The 16,709-nt window shown below is 39.5% G+C and overlaps 1 protein-coding gene across 8 annotated transcripts in view; it reads left to right on the forward strand.

Moving 5' to 3' along the window:
* RALYL (RALY RNA binding protein like) overlaps window positions 1–16,709 on the forward strand; it is a 404,897-nt gene that overhangs the window by 370,035 nt on the left and 18,153 nt on the right. For 7 of the 8 annotated variants that reach the window (XM_051609901.1, XM_051609902.1, XM_051609894.1 and 4 more), the window contains 2 exons: window positions 7,215–7,328; window positions 14,073–14,251. In XM_051609901.1, coding sequence (XP_051465861.1) covers window positions 7,215–7,328; window positions 14,073–14,251 — 293 coding nt within the window. The remainder of the gene's footprint in view (window positions 1–7,214; window positions 7,329–14,072; window positions 14,252–16,709) is intronic. The other variant, XM_051609899.1, reaches the window with a different exon arrangement.

Genomic DNA, 16,709 nt, shown 5'->3' on the forward strand with positions numbered 1-16,709 from the left:
AAGTCTCCAGTGAATGAATTGGCTAGAAAACTATTTCCAGTAATGGGAGGTTTGATACTTAGCACACAAGAAGACATCTAATTTTAGGTGTCATAATATGGAGTTCACTCACACTCTTAAGAGGATGTCTAGGAGTAGCAACACTTCTTATGTTTTCTGGAAGTTGAACATGAATCCAGATATTTTCACATGAATATTGAACAAATTCACTTGCTCCTAACTACCTTTTGTCTTTCTTCAATATTTTAAGGAATGAATTATGATTCCTTATATTACTTTAAAACAAAACATAGTACTCAAGATCTTCACTTCAGTAGACTTATAATTTAGGCTATTTTGTTAGTATTTTCCAGCTCTTGAGTCTTTGAGTTTTACACGGTGAATCAAAGCTTTAGTAAGTATAACCACTTACAAATTCATTCATTAGATCTCCTTTTTTTCATCCCTTACTGTTGTTTTATCTGTATGAAAAGCTACTAGCATCAGTGCATTCAATTCATTAATTGTCCTAAATTGTGGTGTAATAAGAATGGGCTTTTTGGACTCTGCCTTGAGAAGACAAATTATTTTCAGATCATGTTTTTTTATATACACATTTCTCATTGCCCATAACAAGAATAACTGCAAAATTCTTCTACAGACCTGAGGACCTTAGTATGTCCCAACAGATGTCAAGGAAATTTCTCATCAGAAATCTGGACTTTCCTTGTAGTGACCGGGACAAAGCATATGACATTAAAATATAGATACATACCTGTTCCTCAGAATAATCACCAAATTTTCTTTATCATTTATTCTGCATTTTAGAAAATGTTTTGTAGTACCACATCAGGACTTAACTAATGATTAACATAGATCAATGATTCATAACCTAGATCAATAATTAATAGTGTAGTTCATAGTCCTGAGGAAAAGGACTTAGGGGGGTGTTGCTTGATGACAAGCTCAACGTAAGCCAGCAACATGTGTTTGTAGCCCAGAAAGCCAACCATGTCCTGCTCTGCGTCAAAGAAAGTGTGCCCAGCAGGTTGACAGAGGTGATTCTACCCCTCTACTCTGCTCTCATGAGACCTCTCATGGAGTGTTGTGTCCAGCTCAGTAGTCCTCAGCACAGGAAGGACGTGGACCTGTTGTACTGAGTCCAGAGGAGGGCCATGAAGATGATCAGAGGGCTGGAGCACCTCTCCAACAAAGACAGGCTGAGAGAGTTGGGGTTGTTCAGCCTGGAGAAGGGAAGGATCCAGGGAGACATTATTGCAACCATTCAGTACCTGGAGGGGCCCTACAGGAAAGCTGGGAGAGATGTTTACAGGGGCATATAGTGATAGGACAAGGGGTAATGGCTTTAAACTGGAAAAGGGAAGATTTAGCATAGGCATTGAGAAGAAATTCTCCACTGTGAGGGTGGTGAGACACTGACATAGGTTGCCCAGAGAAGCTGTGGATTCCCCCTCTCTGGAAGTATTCAAGGCCAGGTTGGATGGGGCTTGAAGTAACCTGGTCTAGTGGGAGGTGTCTCTGCCCATGCAGGGGGGTGGAACTAGCTGATCTTCAGGTTCTTCCCAACCCAAACCATTCTATTATTTGATTCTATGGTCATAGGCTTCAATTCCAGTCTAAGTACCCACAGCCACTTGATAGAAGATCTCAAAAAATACGTAAAATGGCAAATGTTGCAAAACCTGGACATTATTTAAAGGAAATGCAACCAGGAGTGTGGTGATCCTAACAGACAGTGTTTTACCCTGGTGAAAGTATCCTTTAATGTATTCAGCTGTGATGTGAATTCTAAAGTTGTCAGTCTTAGAGCTCCAGGTGACAAGATCATCTTTGGGTCCAGCTCTTTAACACTGAAGGAAGAGCTGCAAGATGCATCACTAAAAATGTGGGCTGACATTTTGACCCTTGTTGAGTTTCTATCCTCATTTCTTAACAATGGCAATTGGAACACAACTGAGAGACTATTTATCATGTTAAAATAAATTGTAGAAAATATTCTTTCTGCATGCAGCACAACCTTAAAAGCAGTTAGGTATACAATATACAGACTTTCATGCTTCATTTCCCTATAGAATTGCTTCCCTTTGTGTCAAGTCCAACTAACCCATCATAAAGACAGCAGCATGTTTTTGTTGACTTGGACAGGAATGTAATCATCTTATTGTAAGACATTAGAGAAATAACCAACCCATTCCCTTAGGACCTTCAAGTTGGAAAATAGAGAATATGTGCTTTAAGACCTCTTTTACCATTTTCTTGGAAAAGTTGCTTATAATGAATTGTGGGATAAAGCTATTTAATATTTTGTTGCCCCTTACTCTACAGTGCTAATCTGAACCCTGTGAATTAATGCACTGTTGATTCCAATTGTAATTTGGTACTAGTTAAACAACGTATCTCTTCAATAAGGAGAAACATAGTTTGTGGGAAGGAAGCTATTTTGAGTTTTAATGAAATTCAAGACCATAAAACACCTTAATCACAGGTTCAGAATTAACTATGTCACAATAGTATTGTCTATGCTGGAAAGATTTCACCTCCAAATAGCAAAACTCTCATGAGACCCCCTAACAGACTTTTCAGATTTAAGTAGAAATCTCACAGGCATAACTGTTCTCATAGCTGTTCTCCTCACTCAATCTGAATTCAGAAAATGAACCCATACTTGTAGCATTAAAGGTCAGAACGCATGGGACCTCCCAGTGAAACTTCCAGCATTAGAAGAACTAACTTCTGAAAACCAACCATCAAGAGACAGAAGTTGGTTGTGGCACACAACAAAGATGTTATAAAAATATTATACCAAAAATGCCTTGCTTATTGATGCGTATATCAGCAAGAAAACAGTGAAGTAAATTCTTGCTTACCAAAAAAAGTGGCAGTATGTATAGCAAGATTGCTTTCAAAACAGAAAATTATTTAGGAGGATTTTATTTTTTCCTGAATCTATACGTTTTCAAGGATCAGTTGGCAATATTTTTTTTCCTTTATAACTTGGAAGACCAGAAAAAAAAAAATCAACCATTCCACATTATCAGAAGTAACTCATAAAATGAAGCATGTTGATGCAGAGACTACACATAGTTGTTTTGCATGTTAATCATATGAAGCAGCGGATGCTGCTTGCTATTTCAAACTGGGAAAAACTTTTTCTGACAATATAGAAACTGAAGCTCTTGAGTGGAGTACACACTTTCATTTTACACACCTGAAAACAGGAGGAAAACACTGATTTTTTTATTTTTTTTTTAATACCCTGTGTGCTTGAGATTAAGGAGTAGATACTTGAGATATTATAATGTGTTCTGAATCATGCCTTTAAATTAATTCATTTTAACTCATATAGTTTATATTTAGCTTTATCAGCTAACCTATTTTTCAGTGAAATCTAAAGTAATACCATATGACAAAATATTTTATATTAAACATTAAAGGTTTAGATAAAAATACATTTTATTTCCTTTCAGAGAAATCTGAATCATGATTTGTGGATGAATCAAAGTGTAGTTATGCCAAAAAATGTTTCACAAATACAGCTGTAATTCAACAGTAGCACTTTAATTTCTAAAAGTGTGATTTACCTCAATTTTAAATCTCTTGCCTTGAGCTGGATGAAGATTGTCACCTTTGGTGTTAGATGCTTCAATGAAGGACGGTGCATTCTGGAAGGTCCTTGTATTCCTGGCAGAGGGCTGGAAAAGGTCACAGAATCTAATTCCTTACTGTTGCGAGTAGCCACATCATCTAATCCTTTAAGTGTCATCTTAAAACTAGTTAGGGTATTTTTTTCTGTCCCTGTTTCTTCTAATTTCCAGTTCAAATTTGTTTCTCATGTCTTCACATCCATTTTGTGTCCCAACTCTGTCTTAACTTAAAAGTTTTACTTCCTTTTACCTACTTTTGTCTTGGGCAAACAAACAAAACTCTTCCATCACACTACAGGCTTTCCATTCTTATGATCATTTTCATGACATTTCTCCACACATAGCTGCTACAATTCAGTGGTTCAACCTGTACACATTATTCCATATGAGCTCTCACCACATCCTTGTACAATGACATTATACTTTCCCATCCTTAGCAACCATCATTTGACACATGCTAGCCATGCATCTTCCTATTGTCAACCTGAGATTACACCTACACCCCGGGATAATTCTGCTACTGTCTTTTTCCATTGATGAGTTTCAATGTTAGGAGTTCTGCTGTTAGTTAATCAAGGATAGGACTTTTTTCACTGCAATTACATTTCATCTTTTTTCTAATGCAGAATTCCTTAAAATCACCTGACTCCTCCTTCCATTCCAGTTCACTCTGAATAGTTGATACCTTCTGATTTCATGCCATCAGAATACTTTACCTGTCTACTTAGTTTTTACAACAAAGTGGTTGAAGATATTTAGCCATTTTTGTGCCAGTTCTCAATAAATGTCATTAGTAATTTATTTGCCTTTCAATACATGCATTTCTGACACCTGCTGAAAGGTGCAGAAATTTCTGATATCTGCTAAAAGGAAAAAAAAAAAAAGGCAGTAAGCTATTTTATTTTCCTGTTCTATTACTCAAAAAAATATGAACAGTTATTGTGGACACATGTAACTTTGGTTTCATGTTTATCAACTGCTTCATCTCTTGCCTGAGATCAATTTAAAAAAAAATCCAGGAAGTTTTAAAGTAGAATTTATATACTCAAATAAGTATATCCCTTAGATACTGTACTGCATATACTGTATTAAATATGTAACGTATACATTTTGTCTTTGTTATAACACTGTGCTTAAAAAGCCTAAAGTTCTCCCTGAGTTCTATACCACAGAATCACAGAATGGTTGAGGTTGGAAGGGACCTCTGGAGCTCATCTCGTCCAACTGCCCTGCTCAAGCAGGGTTACCTACACCAAGTTTCCCAGGACTGTGTCCACATAGCTTTTGAAAATCTCCAAGGATGGAGATTCTGCTATGTCTCTGTTCAAGTACTTCACCACCCTTACAGGACAGAAAAAGAAAAAAGTTTTTTTCTTGTTTTTAGGTGGAATTTCATGTGCTTTAATTTGTGCCATTGGTCTTTGACATGTTAGTGGGCAAAACTGAGAAGTGTTTGGTTTCGTCTTCTTCATTCCCTCTTGTCCTGGGGAGCTCAGTACTGGCTACAGTACTCCAGATGTGGCCTCAATACTGCTGAGTAGAGGGAAAGGGTCGTCTTCCTCTCCCTGCTGGCAACGCTCCTCCTAATGCAGCACAGGATGTTGATGGCCTTCGTATATTGCTGCCTCATATGCAGCTTGTTGTCCACCAGGACCCTTCATTATTTGCCTGCAGTAATTGCTGATTACTACAGAAATGCCTAATACAACATAACTGAGAGTGGAGTTTCTCTAGGAGAATTATTTTGAAGATATGTACAATTACCTGCAAATTAAGACAATAAGAAACTCAAATAGTTATACCATCACAATGTCGGAACCAGGGTAGAAATTTGCAACTTGTGCGGATTTTTAGTGTTAACTTGAAGTGATTAACTGTATGATAGAGTTACCTTATTAAATTTGACTGATAAGTTACAGATTTAGTGGACAAAGCTTGAGGAAACACTTTTGGGATACGGGAATTTTGCAAGGTAGCAATAAAGCTTCTCAGTATTTATAGCACCTTTGTTATTGAATCCTCACAGTTGTGTATGTTCCCTCTGGTGCAGTCTTCTTCCCAAACTCATTTTTCACTGACACCACAGAAAAGGTCCTGTGAAAAAGAAGGTTTGAACTGAGTTGAACGGTAGCCCTACACATGTTCCTGTTTCCTTACCAAAGTCAGAAGTACAAATGTTTTCTGCTTTGCTTTTTAGACTGGGAACAAATACCATCAGATCCTTGCAGTGTAGCTTTTGACCTTTTAGCCTTGGCAGCCTACAGTTTGATAGTCCAGGGAGCAGCTCTAGCCCAACAGCTCAGCCACATGGGATGTGCTGCCAGCTGGCTTCATAGCAGGTTGCTGCAAGCACTTAGCATTCCCCATTGGAGAGATTCACACCATTTCACTCTGGAATCTATGCTGCCTTGCTACTCCAGCATGAGCCTGCCACTGTCCTGGGGGAAGCAGCAACCCATTATTTTTCTACGACCATTTTAAGGCCTTGGTCTATAAATATGCATTAGATTTTGACCGTGTGATAAAAAACATCTGTGAGACTCCATGATGAGATACATGTCCAAGAGTCAATGGATTGGATTGATATGGCAAGCTGCAGCTGAGAGACTCTTTGGACAGAAAGACAACATGTCCTCCATGGCAGAACATCCCTTTTCACAAGCTCACCAAGTGCACTCCCATTGCTCTTCATACACACACCAAGGTCATTGCACATCCTCCTCCAGCAATGGATGGAGGAGTCCTACTACTCAGTGCTCTTCCACTGCCAGTCCCTAACAGTTTAAGGTCATGAGTCATTTCTTCCTACAAGAGTTGTAAGAGTGACAGCTGTGTTATCAACTCTTGAACTTTATAAATTACTTTATTTTTCCATGCTAGCACAGGGTTCCCATTTTATCCTCTTCGCCTTTTCAACGTGATATCCTACCAGAGGCAGGACAAGTGGATTTGTTTGGACTATCTTCTAAGCATAAAAACATGTCCTGATAATACCATAATAATGAGGCCATTAATGAGTGCTGCAGTGCTGTTTCTTCTGAAGCCAAAATGCCTCCAAAGCCGTTACTCCCTCTTACTTTAGACAATGGGAGTGCAGTAATGAACATAAATTAAGAGTAATGCAATACAACAAAGATTTGGAAATTTCATCTCTTAATTTGTAAGCATTGCCTCCATGTCCCTGGGTGTGATCATAAAAATAAATATGTTTTTATGTTACCCATAGCTGGAAAAAGTACAAGAAATTACAAGAACTGAAGGCTTTTGAAGCAGTACTTAACACCTGTTGCAATTAATTTGTTGACTGGAGGTGTTTTGCATGAAATGCTTATTACAGAGCAGTGCCCCTCACATAGCCTCTTGCCATTATGATTTATAATCCTGTGATCTTCAAGGATTCAGCATTTTTAACTAAGAATGCTCATTTTTTAAGTTAAAACTCTTAAAACACTGTCAGAAATTAGAGAGTAGACTTTGTACTACAGAGGAAAGAAAAAAGAATATTTTTTTTCATGGGGGGCTGCATATATAGTTTATTTCATGTTTTGCATCTTTGCTTTCTTTCCACAGTGAAATCAGATGAGTTGCAAACAATCAAGAAGGAATTAACCCAAATCAAAACAAAAATTGACTCCTTGCTAGGGAGACTGGAAAAGATCGAAAAACAGCAAAAAGCTGAAGCAGGTGGGTGAAAGCAATTTGTAATCAAATGAATTAAATTAGCTTCTAGTTATCAGTCAAGCAGACAGACCAGAGAGAGCAGAAGCCTTGCAGAAATTTTGCTACATAATAGAGGCCTGGAGCAAGGTAAATTGACTCTCAGGTAAAACTATTGGGAGGATAAAGTAATATTCTTCCCAGGGCATGCAATATCATCTCAAGTATTGTTTTCTATGGTATAATAGAGGAAAAAAAAAAAAAAGAAAAGAAAGCAAAAGTTTTTTACTAGATGATCTGTAAAAAAAAAGCACCACTAAAAATTGACTGAGCAGAATTAAATTTGAGGTTGTTGATTTTTGGGATGCTTGTGCTATCTACACTAAGAATTATTAAATAGTCTATATCAGGAATTATTGCCTGGGCAATAGGCAACAGTCACAAGTTGCAGCAAGGGAAATCATAGAATCCTAGAATCCTAGGGGTTGGAAGGGACCTCGAAAGATCACCTAGTCCAACCCCCCCGCAGAGCAGGGTCACCTAGAGCACATCACACAGGAAGGCATCCAGGCGGGTTTTGAATGTCTCCAGAGAAGGAGACTCCACAACCTCTCTGGGCAGCCTGTTCCAGTGCTCTGTCACTCTCACAGTAAAAAATTTTTTTCTGATATTCACCTTAAACCTCCTATGCTCCAATTTGTATCCATTACTCCTTGTCCTATCACTGGTCCTCACTGAAAAAAGCTTAACTCCATCTTCTTGACACTCCCCCTTTTTGTATTTGTAAACATTGATGAGGTCACCCCTCAGTCTCCTTTTCTCCAAACTAAAGAGACCCAGCTCCCTCAGCCTTTCCTCATAAGGGAGATGTTCCACTCCCTTCATCATCTTTGTGGCTCTGCGCTGGACTCTTTCAAGCAGTTCCCTGTCCTTCTTGAACTGAGGGGCCCAGAACTGGACACAATACTCCAGATGCGGCCTCACCAATGCAGAATAGAGGGGGAGGAGAACCTCTCTTGACCTACTAACCACACCCTTTCTAATACACCCCAGGATGCCATTGGCCTTCTTAGCCACAAGGGCACATTGCTGGCTCATGGTCATCCTCCTGTCTACCAGGACCCCCAGATCCCTTTCACCCACACTGCTCTCCAGCAGGTCAGCCCCCAACCTGTACTGGTGCATGACATTTTTCTTCCCCAAATGCAAAACTCTACACTTGCCCTTGTTAAACTTCATCAGGTTTTTCCCCGCCCAAGTCTCCAGCCTGTCTAAGTCTCTCTGAATGGCAGCACAGCCTTCTGGTGTGTCAGCCACTCCTCCCAGCTTGGTGTCATCAGCAAACTTGCTGAGGGTACATTCTGTACCCTCATCCAGGTCGTTGATGAAGATGTTGAACAACACCGGTCCCAGTACCGACCCCTGAGGGACTCCACTAGTCACAGGCCTCCAACTAGATTCTGCCCCATTGACTACAACTCTCTGATTTCTTCCTTTCAACCAGTTCTTGATCCACCTCACTGCCTGATCATCAAACCCATACTTGATCAACTTATCTACAAGGATGCTGTGGGAGACCATGTCAAATGCTTTACTGAAATCAAGATAGACCACATCCACCGCTCTACCATCATCTATCCACCTAGTAATTTCTTCATAGAAGGCTATGAGGTTAGTCAAACATGACTTACCCTTGGTAAAACCATGTTGACTGCTCTTGATGACCCCCATCTCCTTGATATGTCTAGAGATAGTGCCAAGGACAAGTTGTTCCATCACCTTTCCAGGGATGGAGGTGAGGCTGACCGGTCTATAGTTACCCGGGTCCTCCTTCTTGCCCTTCTTGTAGACTGGAGTAACATTTGCTATCCTCCAGTCCTCAGGCACCTCTCCTGTTACCCATGACTTACCGAAGATGATGGAGAGTGGCCTAGCAATGACCTCCGCCAGCTCCCTCAGCACCCTTGGATGCATTTCATCCGGACCCATCGATTTATGGATGTCCAGATTACTCAACTGATCCCTAACCCAATCCTCATCTACCTGGGCAAACTCCTCCTTTATCTTGACTTCTACTGGGGCTATATGAAACTGGGGCTCATGGGGAAAGCCTGCAGGAGTAAAGACAGAGGCAAAGAAGGCATTCAGCACCTCTGCCTTCTTTAAATCCTCTGTCACCAGGGCACCCACCTCATTCAGAAGTGGGCCTATATTGCCTCTGGTATTAGTTTTGTTGGCTATGTATTTGAAAAAGCCCTTTCTATTGTCCTTAACCCGACTTGCAAGGTTAAGTTCCAAGGAGGCCTTAGCTTTCCTAATTGCCTCCCTACATTCTCTGACAACAGTCCTATAATCCTCCTTCCTGTCTGACATAAGGAAAAGAGATGCAACCAAGTAGTATAACAGATTGCTCAGAGAAATGGTAGTAGCTCCATCCTTGGAGACATTCAAAACTCATTGGGCCAAGGCCCCATAGATGTGGACCAAAATTTGAGTTTGGTCCCTGCTTTGAAGAGGGCTTGGACTTGAAGAGTCCAGGGATCCCTTTCAACCTAAGCTGTTTTGTGAATATGTGGCATCTTTGTAAAACTGGTCACACCCCTAGTTCAGCTTTTCTCTGGCTTGATATATCATGTTTTGAGGCAAACTGTGGGAATGCCAAAAGCAAACACTACTTCTTATGTTAATAGAGATCCTTATTTCTATCATTGCAGTGATCATTTTGTTATCTCACCTGGCATCACTTCAAAGTCATGCTGAGCAGTCATGAGAGATTCATAAAGTTGTATTTTCACCACAGTAGACATAGAAAACAGTCTCAAGTCTTACCACTTTTTGTAGTATTTCACTGACTAATTCCTTATAAATCACATGGTATATCTCTGTACAGGAGCCGTGCACTAGTGAGCCAATTTTCATCAGAGCCAGAGGGGAAATGGAAGCCTTATCTCATGAAAAAAGTCTCAATGTTGCTTTTTTCTCTCCATTCTCTGATGAAAATTTTTTATGTATTCTGTATGAAAGATACCTTGCCTCAGAATCCACAGCTGCCTGAGTGCCTGGGCACTCAGATTTGTTGCCCTTGCTTAACTCAAATCATTTATGTGAAGCCAAAAAGACCCAATGGGACACACACAGACAGCTCCATTGAGACTGTATAAAACGGTGGGAATTAGCAGTTGAAGTTCATGATCCTCACACAGGCAAAACAGATATTTAGATTCGGATCCCTCCAGTTCCCAAGTGCCTGCTTTATTTCCTGATGTATTTTGGACATATCTCTCTGACCCCAGAAGTTTCCTGCTGGCATTCAGAAATAACTCTAACTAATGTCTTCCTAGGGTCAAACACTACTAAAAAATATTTTGTGGTTAACAATTAAATAAAAATAATAATAATAATAATTAAAAAAACAAAACCAGCTACCTTTTACCTACCTTTCATTTACAATAATTTTCTAAGTTCACAGACAAGTACCAGTCCCTCAGCTGTTTTAGTTAACCCCGCAAAAGAAGTTGAGTGTTTTTTTCCAAGTCAAAGGCAAACCAATAGTACAGAGTGTGATTATCCCTTTTAGGAGAACTGTACACAATATGCATTCATTATATTCTATTTTGTACCTTATGCAAGTTAGATAAAAGTTGGTATAATCAGTGAAGATGTGATTGCAATGCATTCCATTGAATCACTTGTGTACTGAAATGCTCTGAGATGGTACATCACTACTTCAGGGAGCTTTTATATAAAACAAACATTACTATGCAAAACAACCTGCTTGTCATTGTTCTTTGATATCCAATTTTCACTTTTGCTAAAGGACTGTAGTGAACTCATTTAAATAGAAATCAGCTGAAAGAGGAAAACGTTGATTTTTATTGAATCATACTGTTATGCCTTTTGAAGACAAGCAATGAATAATTTCCTCAGAGGCTGGTTTCAAATTGTTGATGTTTTAAAATATCAGGTGCAAAACCCATTCCCCATATTCTTTGCCTCTCATCAGAAGATGTGAGAAGAAAAAATACCTCGAAGATACCAGTAAACCTGGATCCCCATTTAAATCTCCTGAACTGATGAAGCCTGGGTGATTAGTCTGCAGCTGATTGCTTCCTCAGCTAAAAGATTTGTGTGAGATAAAGCTACATCAGTAGCTGAACTGCTTCATTTACTGTGTCAGACGTGATATGATCTTTTTCCTTCTCAATGGTTTAGCAATATTATTTCTTACTTTCCTCTGCCAGAAGGTGTGGTCTTACTAAAAACAGGATCAGACAGGGGATCTATATCTCATTTACACAAAATAAAAATCAAGCCATCATCTTGCCCTTTTGGGTTTTCTTTTAAGTTTGCATCGCTTTCATGAAGAATATTTAATTATTAATCTTAAAAGCTATGCATTTGGAAAAATGTGACAAACAGACCAGCTGGACAAGCTCAGCACAGACATTGATTGCTGCTCTAGAACTATGTGAAAACTCTCTTTACAATAAAGGGTGATGTTCTGCCTTTTACTATTATTAACCTCTGATCATGCCAATAAGGAGGATGATAAGAGATGATAAGAGAATTTCCTGTACATAGGGAAACTGCAGGAATAGTTCATTCTTTTGTAAAAATCTGAATCAGGAATCCAGGGATAAGAAGCTCTTCTGAAGTGAAAAATTTCTTGGACGAGAATATTCTCTGTGTAATATCAGAGATGGGTGCTGAAAGGTAGGATATTAAGTTTAGCTTCTCAGAAGAGCCCAAAAGAGTTAGATGCTGAGCTGGTATTTTAGACTTCTCTGAAAAAAAACAGTCTACATTCTCATTCAGACAATGAAGTGATCTAATTTTTTAGCAGCTGTATCCTAAAAGTGTTCCCATTTAAATGTATTAAATCCATCATATCAGGAACAATCTCAGAAGTGGCTCAAAGCAGAAGGTGGTGGGGCAGGACACAGTAGGCATAGCTGATTCAATCCACATTTTTATTACACAGTAAGGCAAGTAACAGAAAGGCTTAAAACTAGCATAGTATTTTATAGAAGACCTTAGCAATAGATGATGAGGCTGCATGGGCTGAATCTACTACTAACACGCGTGACTACAGTACTGTCAAAGCAGTTTATCTAACATGACTTTTTATTCTTTAAGTCCAAGAATCTTTCTGGAGAAATGACATGGCTATGGGAGAAAAGCTTATTTGTTACATGTCTTCAGTAAATGAATTTGAAAATCAGGGATTAGAGACCGACAAAGACTGAAGTTGCAAAATAAATGTGCAGGGGTAGAAGGAAAAATAAATGTCTTGATTTAAGACTGTGATGCAGAAAAGCATGAGCATATTTGAATATTATGTTCAGCTGGTAATGATTTATACTAAAATAATAATAATATATTCATAGAGCTGAAAAAATATAGAGCTTCACAGGCAATCTGCAGATTCATTGGCTATCCAACAAGACAAGTGACACACTACTAGTGTTACAGAAAAGTCAATCTAACAAAGAAAGAAATTATTTTGTTCTAGATGGATATTGTTAGTCTCGGGCTGAAAACACACTGGTATTCCAGCTACAGGCAACCAATTCTCTGGCCTATGTTTACCTTGAGGACACATAGCTTTTCATCCAAACTTCTGATGTGTGAAGGAATAAGACTGATTCCTCCACACTCCCCTCTGGACAGTCTGTCCCTGTCTTTCCTCTCTCAGTCCTCCTTGGGATTTCTGCTGGCTAGATGAAATTCCTCAGCATACCCAGGAGCCTTGCAAATATCTGAGCCAAGGCCAACCAGAACAGATCCTCTGGGGCTCTATGGAAATGATCTTTCTTTCTATCACTTTGCAGAAATTATAGGAAGCCCTCCAGTTACCTTGCCACATTATTCCAATGGGCAGCAACTCCTACTTTTCTCCATGAAAAATATGTTCAGCTGTCTAGAAAGATTTGTTGATCATCTGGTTTTGAGATACATTCAAAGCAAATTTATGCAAATCATTGTTCATTTATTGGCATTTAACAGCCTTGTGCTTCTCAGAGCGTAGAGATTTAGGGACTTCTCACTGGCAGATAAATAAATATATAGAATCATAGAATGGTTAAGGTTGGAAGGGACCTTAAAGATTACCAGGTTCCAACTTCCCTGCCATGAGCAGGGACAACTCCTGCTAGACCAGGCTGCACAAGATTCCTCATCCAACCTGGCCTTAAACACCTCCAGGGAGGAGGCTTCCAGAACCTCCCTGGGCAACCTATTCCAGCACCTTACTACCTTCACGGTGAAGAATTTCTTCCTGATGTCTAAACTAAATCTACCCTCTTTGAGTTTAAAACCATTACCCTTTGTCCTATCACTGACCTCTCTGTTGAAAAGCCCCTCCCCAGCTTTCCTGTAGGCCCCCTTCGGGTACTGGAAGGCCACTATGAGGTCTCCCTGGAACCTTGTTTTCTCCAGGCTGAATAGCTGAATAGGCTGAGTATAATGACTATGCCAATTGCATTCCCAAGGCAAAGCAAAGTCCAGAAAATCAAAAAGCTGGATCCACTGGTAAATCAAGCTTTCATCCACTCACTGCATGGGTTAGATTAGCATTTTGGTACTATGGTTGATTTATGCATTAATTTTTGAAAACAAGGGGTTTGATCGTATTTGCTGGGTAGGTGTTAACATGCTGATTTTTACAAAGCTAGCACATCTGGAGATGGGAAACTTAGGTTTCTTCCTCAGAGCACTTTGCCACCAGTAGGGAAGGTCACTGAATCTCTATAGAGTATGTTTTCCTTACAGAAGCTCAAAAGAAACAAATGGAAGATAATGCTGATTTGATTCAAGAGGAATGCATATCAGAGAATGCAGATAACTCTACAGAAGAGCCAATTGAAGGAGGGCCAGATGCAGATGGGGATGGAGAAGAGATGACTGATGGGATAGAGGAGGATTTTGATGAGGATGGCAGCAATGAGCTGGTAAGGAATAACCAAGCCATATCTGTCTATACAGTTGCTACAAGTAAATACAGAGAAACAATCTGGGTTAACAAAACAAGCTCTCAGCAGCACTGTGATGTTCTGTTACTAGTGCCTAGTCCCAACTTCTTCATACACTGTAGTATCAATCAAGCATAAGACCCTCTGAGGATAAACCAGATAAATGTATTTTACTACACTTGGTGATTTTAGAAAGGAAATTAAATGTACTTCAAATTGGTTGACATTTATTATTTTACTTTTACTGAAATGTAGATGAGGAAGGAAAACATAGTGTGCCTTTGTTGTTTGGGGTTTTTTTGTTGTTTGGTTATTTGTTGTTTGGTTTGGTTTTTGGTTTTTTTGTTTAGTTTTTTTAACTGGAGCTTTTCAAAATTAAGTAAGATTCTAGAATGGAGAACTTTCTCATTAGTAAACACATGGTCCTCCATAGTCCCTAGTCCCCTGGTTCCAAGTGAATCTTCTGCAGGCTGGATTGACAGCTACAGACTTTTTTGATGGAAGAATTTTTCCTGAAGAAATGTTTATCTATGAAATATTGAGGTTTTCAGACTGAGTCTGCACCTTTCATGAAATGCCCATCATGTTGGAATACTACAAATTATGTTGAGTCAGATTTATACTTTTTTATTCATTCCTAGTAAGAATGGATTGGTCACACTGTTTTACACTCTATAATACTCTCCCTCTCTTCCTGGCTTTCATATTCTTCTGCTTTGAACAGAAATCACTTCTGTTGCTCTGTGTCACTATCCCTGCTTGCTTTTTAACACACATTTAATCATATCTGCACTGTAAAAACCATTCAGTGAAGCCACAGAAGTCAGTCAGCAATGGGCACAGCTGAACCAACACCAAGTCTGGAGTAACAAGGCATGTGAATAACCAGAGTTTTGTACTGCTTGCTGCAAACACAATTTAAACCTACTGTTAATTTGAGGCCCTCTTAAATCTATAAATCCTGAACAGCATCATGCACAGGGGAAGATACTACAGCCTAAAACACCTTATGAAGAATAGATTACATTATCACCTTCTCAAAAGAACAGGTTGTCCTGTACAGATATGAGGAACATCTGTAAGAAGCTGCAATGCCAAATTTGTAAGAAGTTGAAAACTTGTAATGAATAAATAGTTGTAAATATAATATCACACCATGGCTAATACCTGATCAGCTGAAGTGCTATTAGCAGTAGGGGTGACCACAGATAGACAAGACTGGTAGGTTTTGCACTAATTGTCAGACTCCCTGCTGCAGACCAGTAAGTGATAAAATTAAAGCACAGTATATTCACCTCTGATTATTCAGTGCTGTCATTTCACCCTGTGGGTATGACGTATTACCATATGTCTACACTATATAATAAAGCATGATGAAGAAATTTTTTTATCTAGCAAAGGCCTAAGCAGGAAAGTTTCTAAAAAGCAGGCAGCAGAGGGAAAGGAGACTTCATTAACAGTGAAAGTCTGGAATTGGCACAGCCACATTTGCACACCACTGCTTCCAAGTTAAAAAGCCTTTCCAAGGCTAATGTTAGGGAGCTAGTTGAAGTGCAGTGTGTTGCAAACACAGCCCCAAAGGCAGCTCAGAGGTCTGAGGCACACATCTAAGGCATGGGGGAACCAGCTCCTGTTACTCCGCATGTCATTACTGAGCCTCTTGAGTGCTGTGAGGAGGTGGCTCACAGCACTTAGAGGGTGGTGTGCTCTGCATTGTGCCCTCGTGCTCATGAATGGTACCCCCAGGCCCAACATGGTGGTAGAAAGGAAAGGCCGAAGAAGACAGCTTATGTGCATTGTCTCGGTCAGGTGCAGCCAGTCCCAATGTCAGGGCAGTGGAGCCAATCAGCCTCATGCCTTCTGCCTTCAGAATGCTGAGAGTATTGTAGACTTTAAAGCTCTGAATCAAGATTGACAGTTTTGCTCCCTGCTATGTAATGATGATGATGAAAAAAAAATCTTTTCTTTCATCATTAATGACAACAGAGCAAACAGAAAAACATTTAATTGGGCATAGCTAATGTTCTGAAGACAGCTCAGCAGCAAAAATCAATTGTGAGCCCAGCAGTCTGAAAAATAGTGTTAGAGGGAGAGAAAAACATGACTTAAATTTAGATATTAACCTTTTTGCAGTGCTTCATATTTAGCTGTAAATTTCCTGTCCTTTGCCAGTAACTGCTGCAGGACACCTTTTGCTGAACACAATATTGTTGTCTCTTTTTTGTTTCCCTTGTGACCAGCCCTAAGGCTGTCAGTAAAGACACGTGTTCAACAAGAACAGACCTGCTGCCAGCGTCCAGCTGATGCCAGAGTAGAACCTCTGAATCTGTGTACATACGTCTGCATTTTTGGATTTCGGACCCAAAATATATTTCTTTCATTATTTCTAATTCTAGCTTGCAAAGGAAGTGATTATGCAGGATGTATGTTGTGGGTT

Source organism: Apus apus, chromosome 2 (assembly GCF_020740795.1).
Source record: "Apus apus isolate bApuApu2 chromosome 2, bApuApu2.pri.cur, whole genome shotgun sequence".
In the NCBI taxonomy this organism is placed as follows: Eukaryota; Metazoa; Chordata; class Aves; order Apodiformes; family Apodidae; genus Apus; species Apus apus.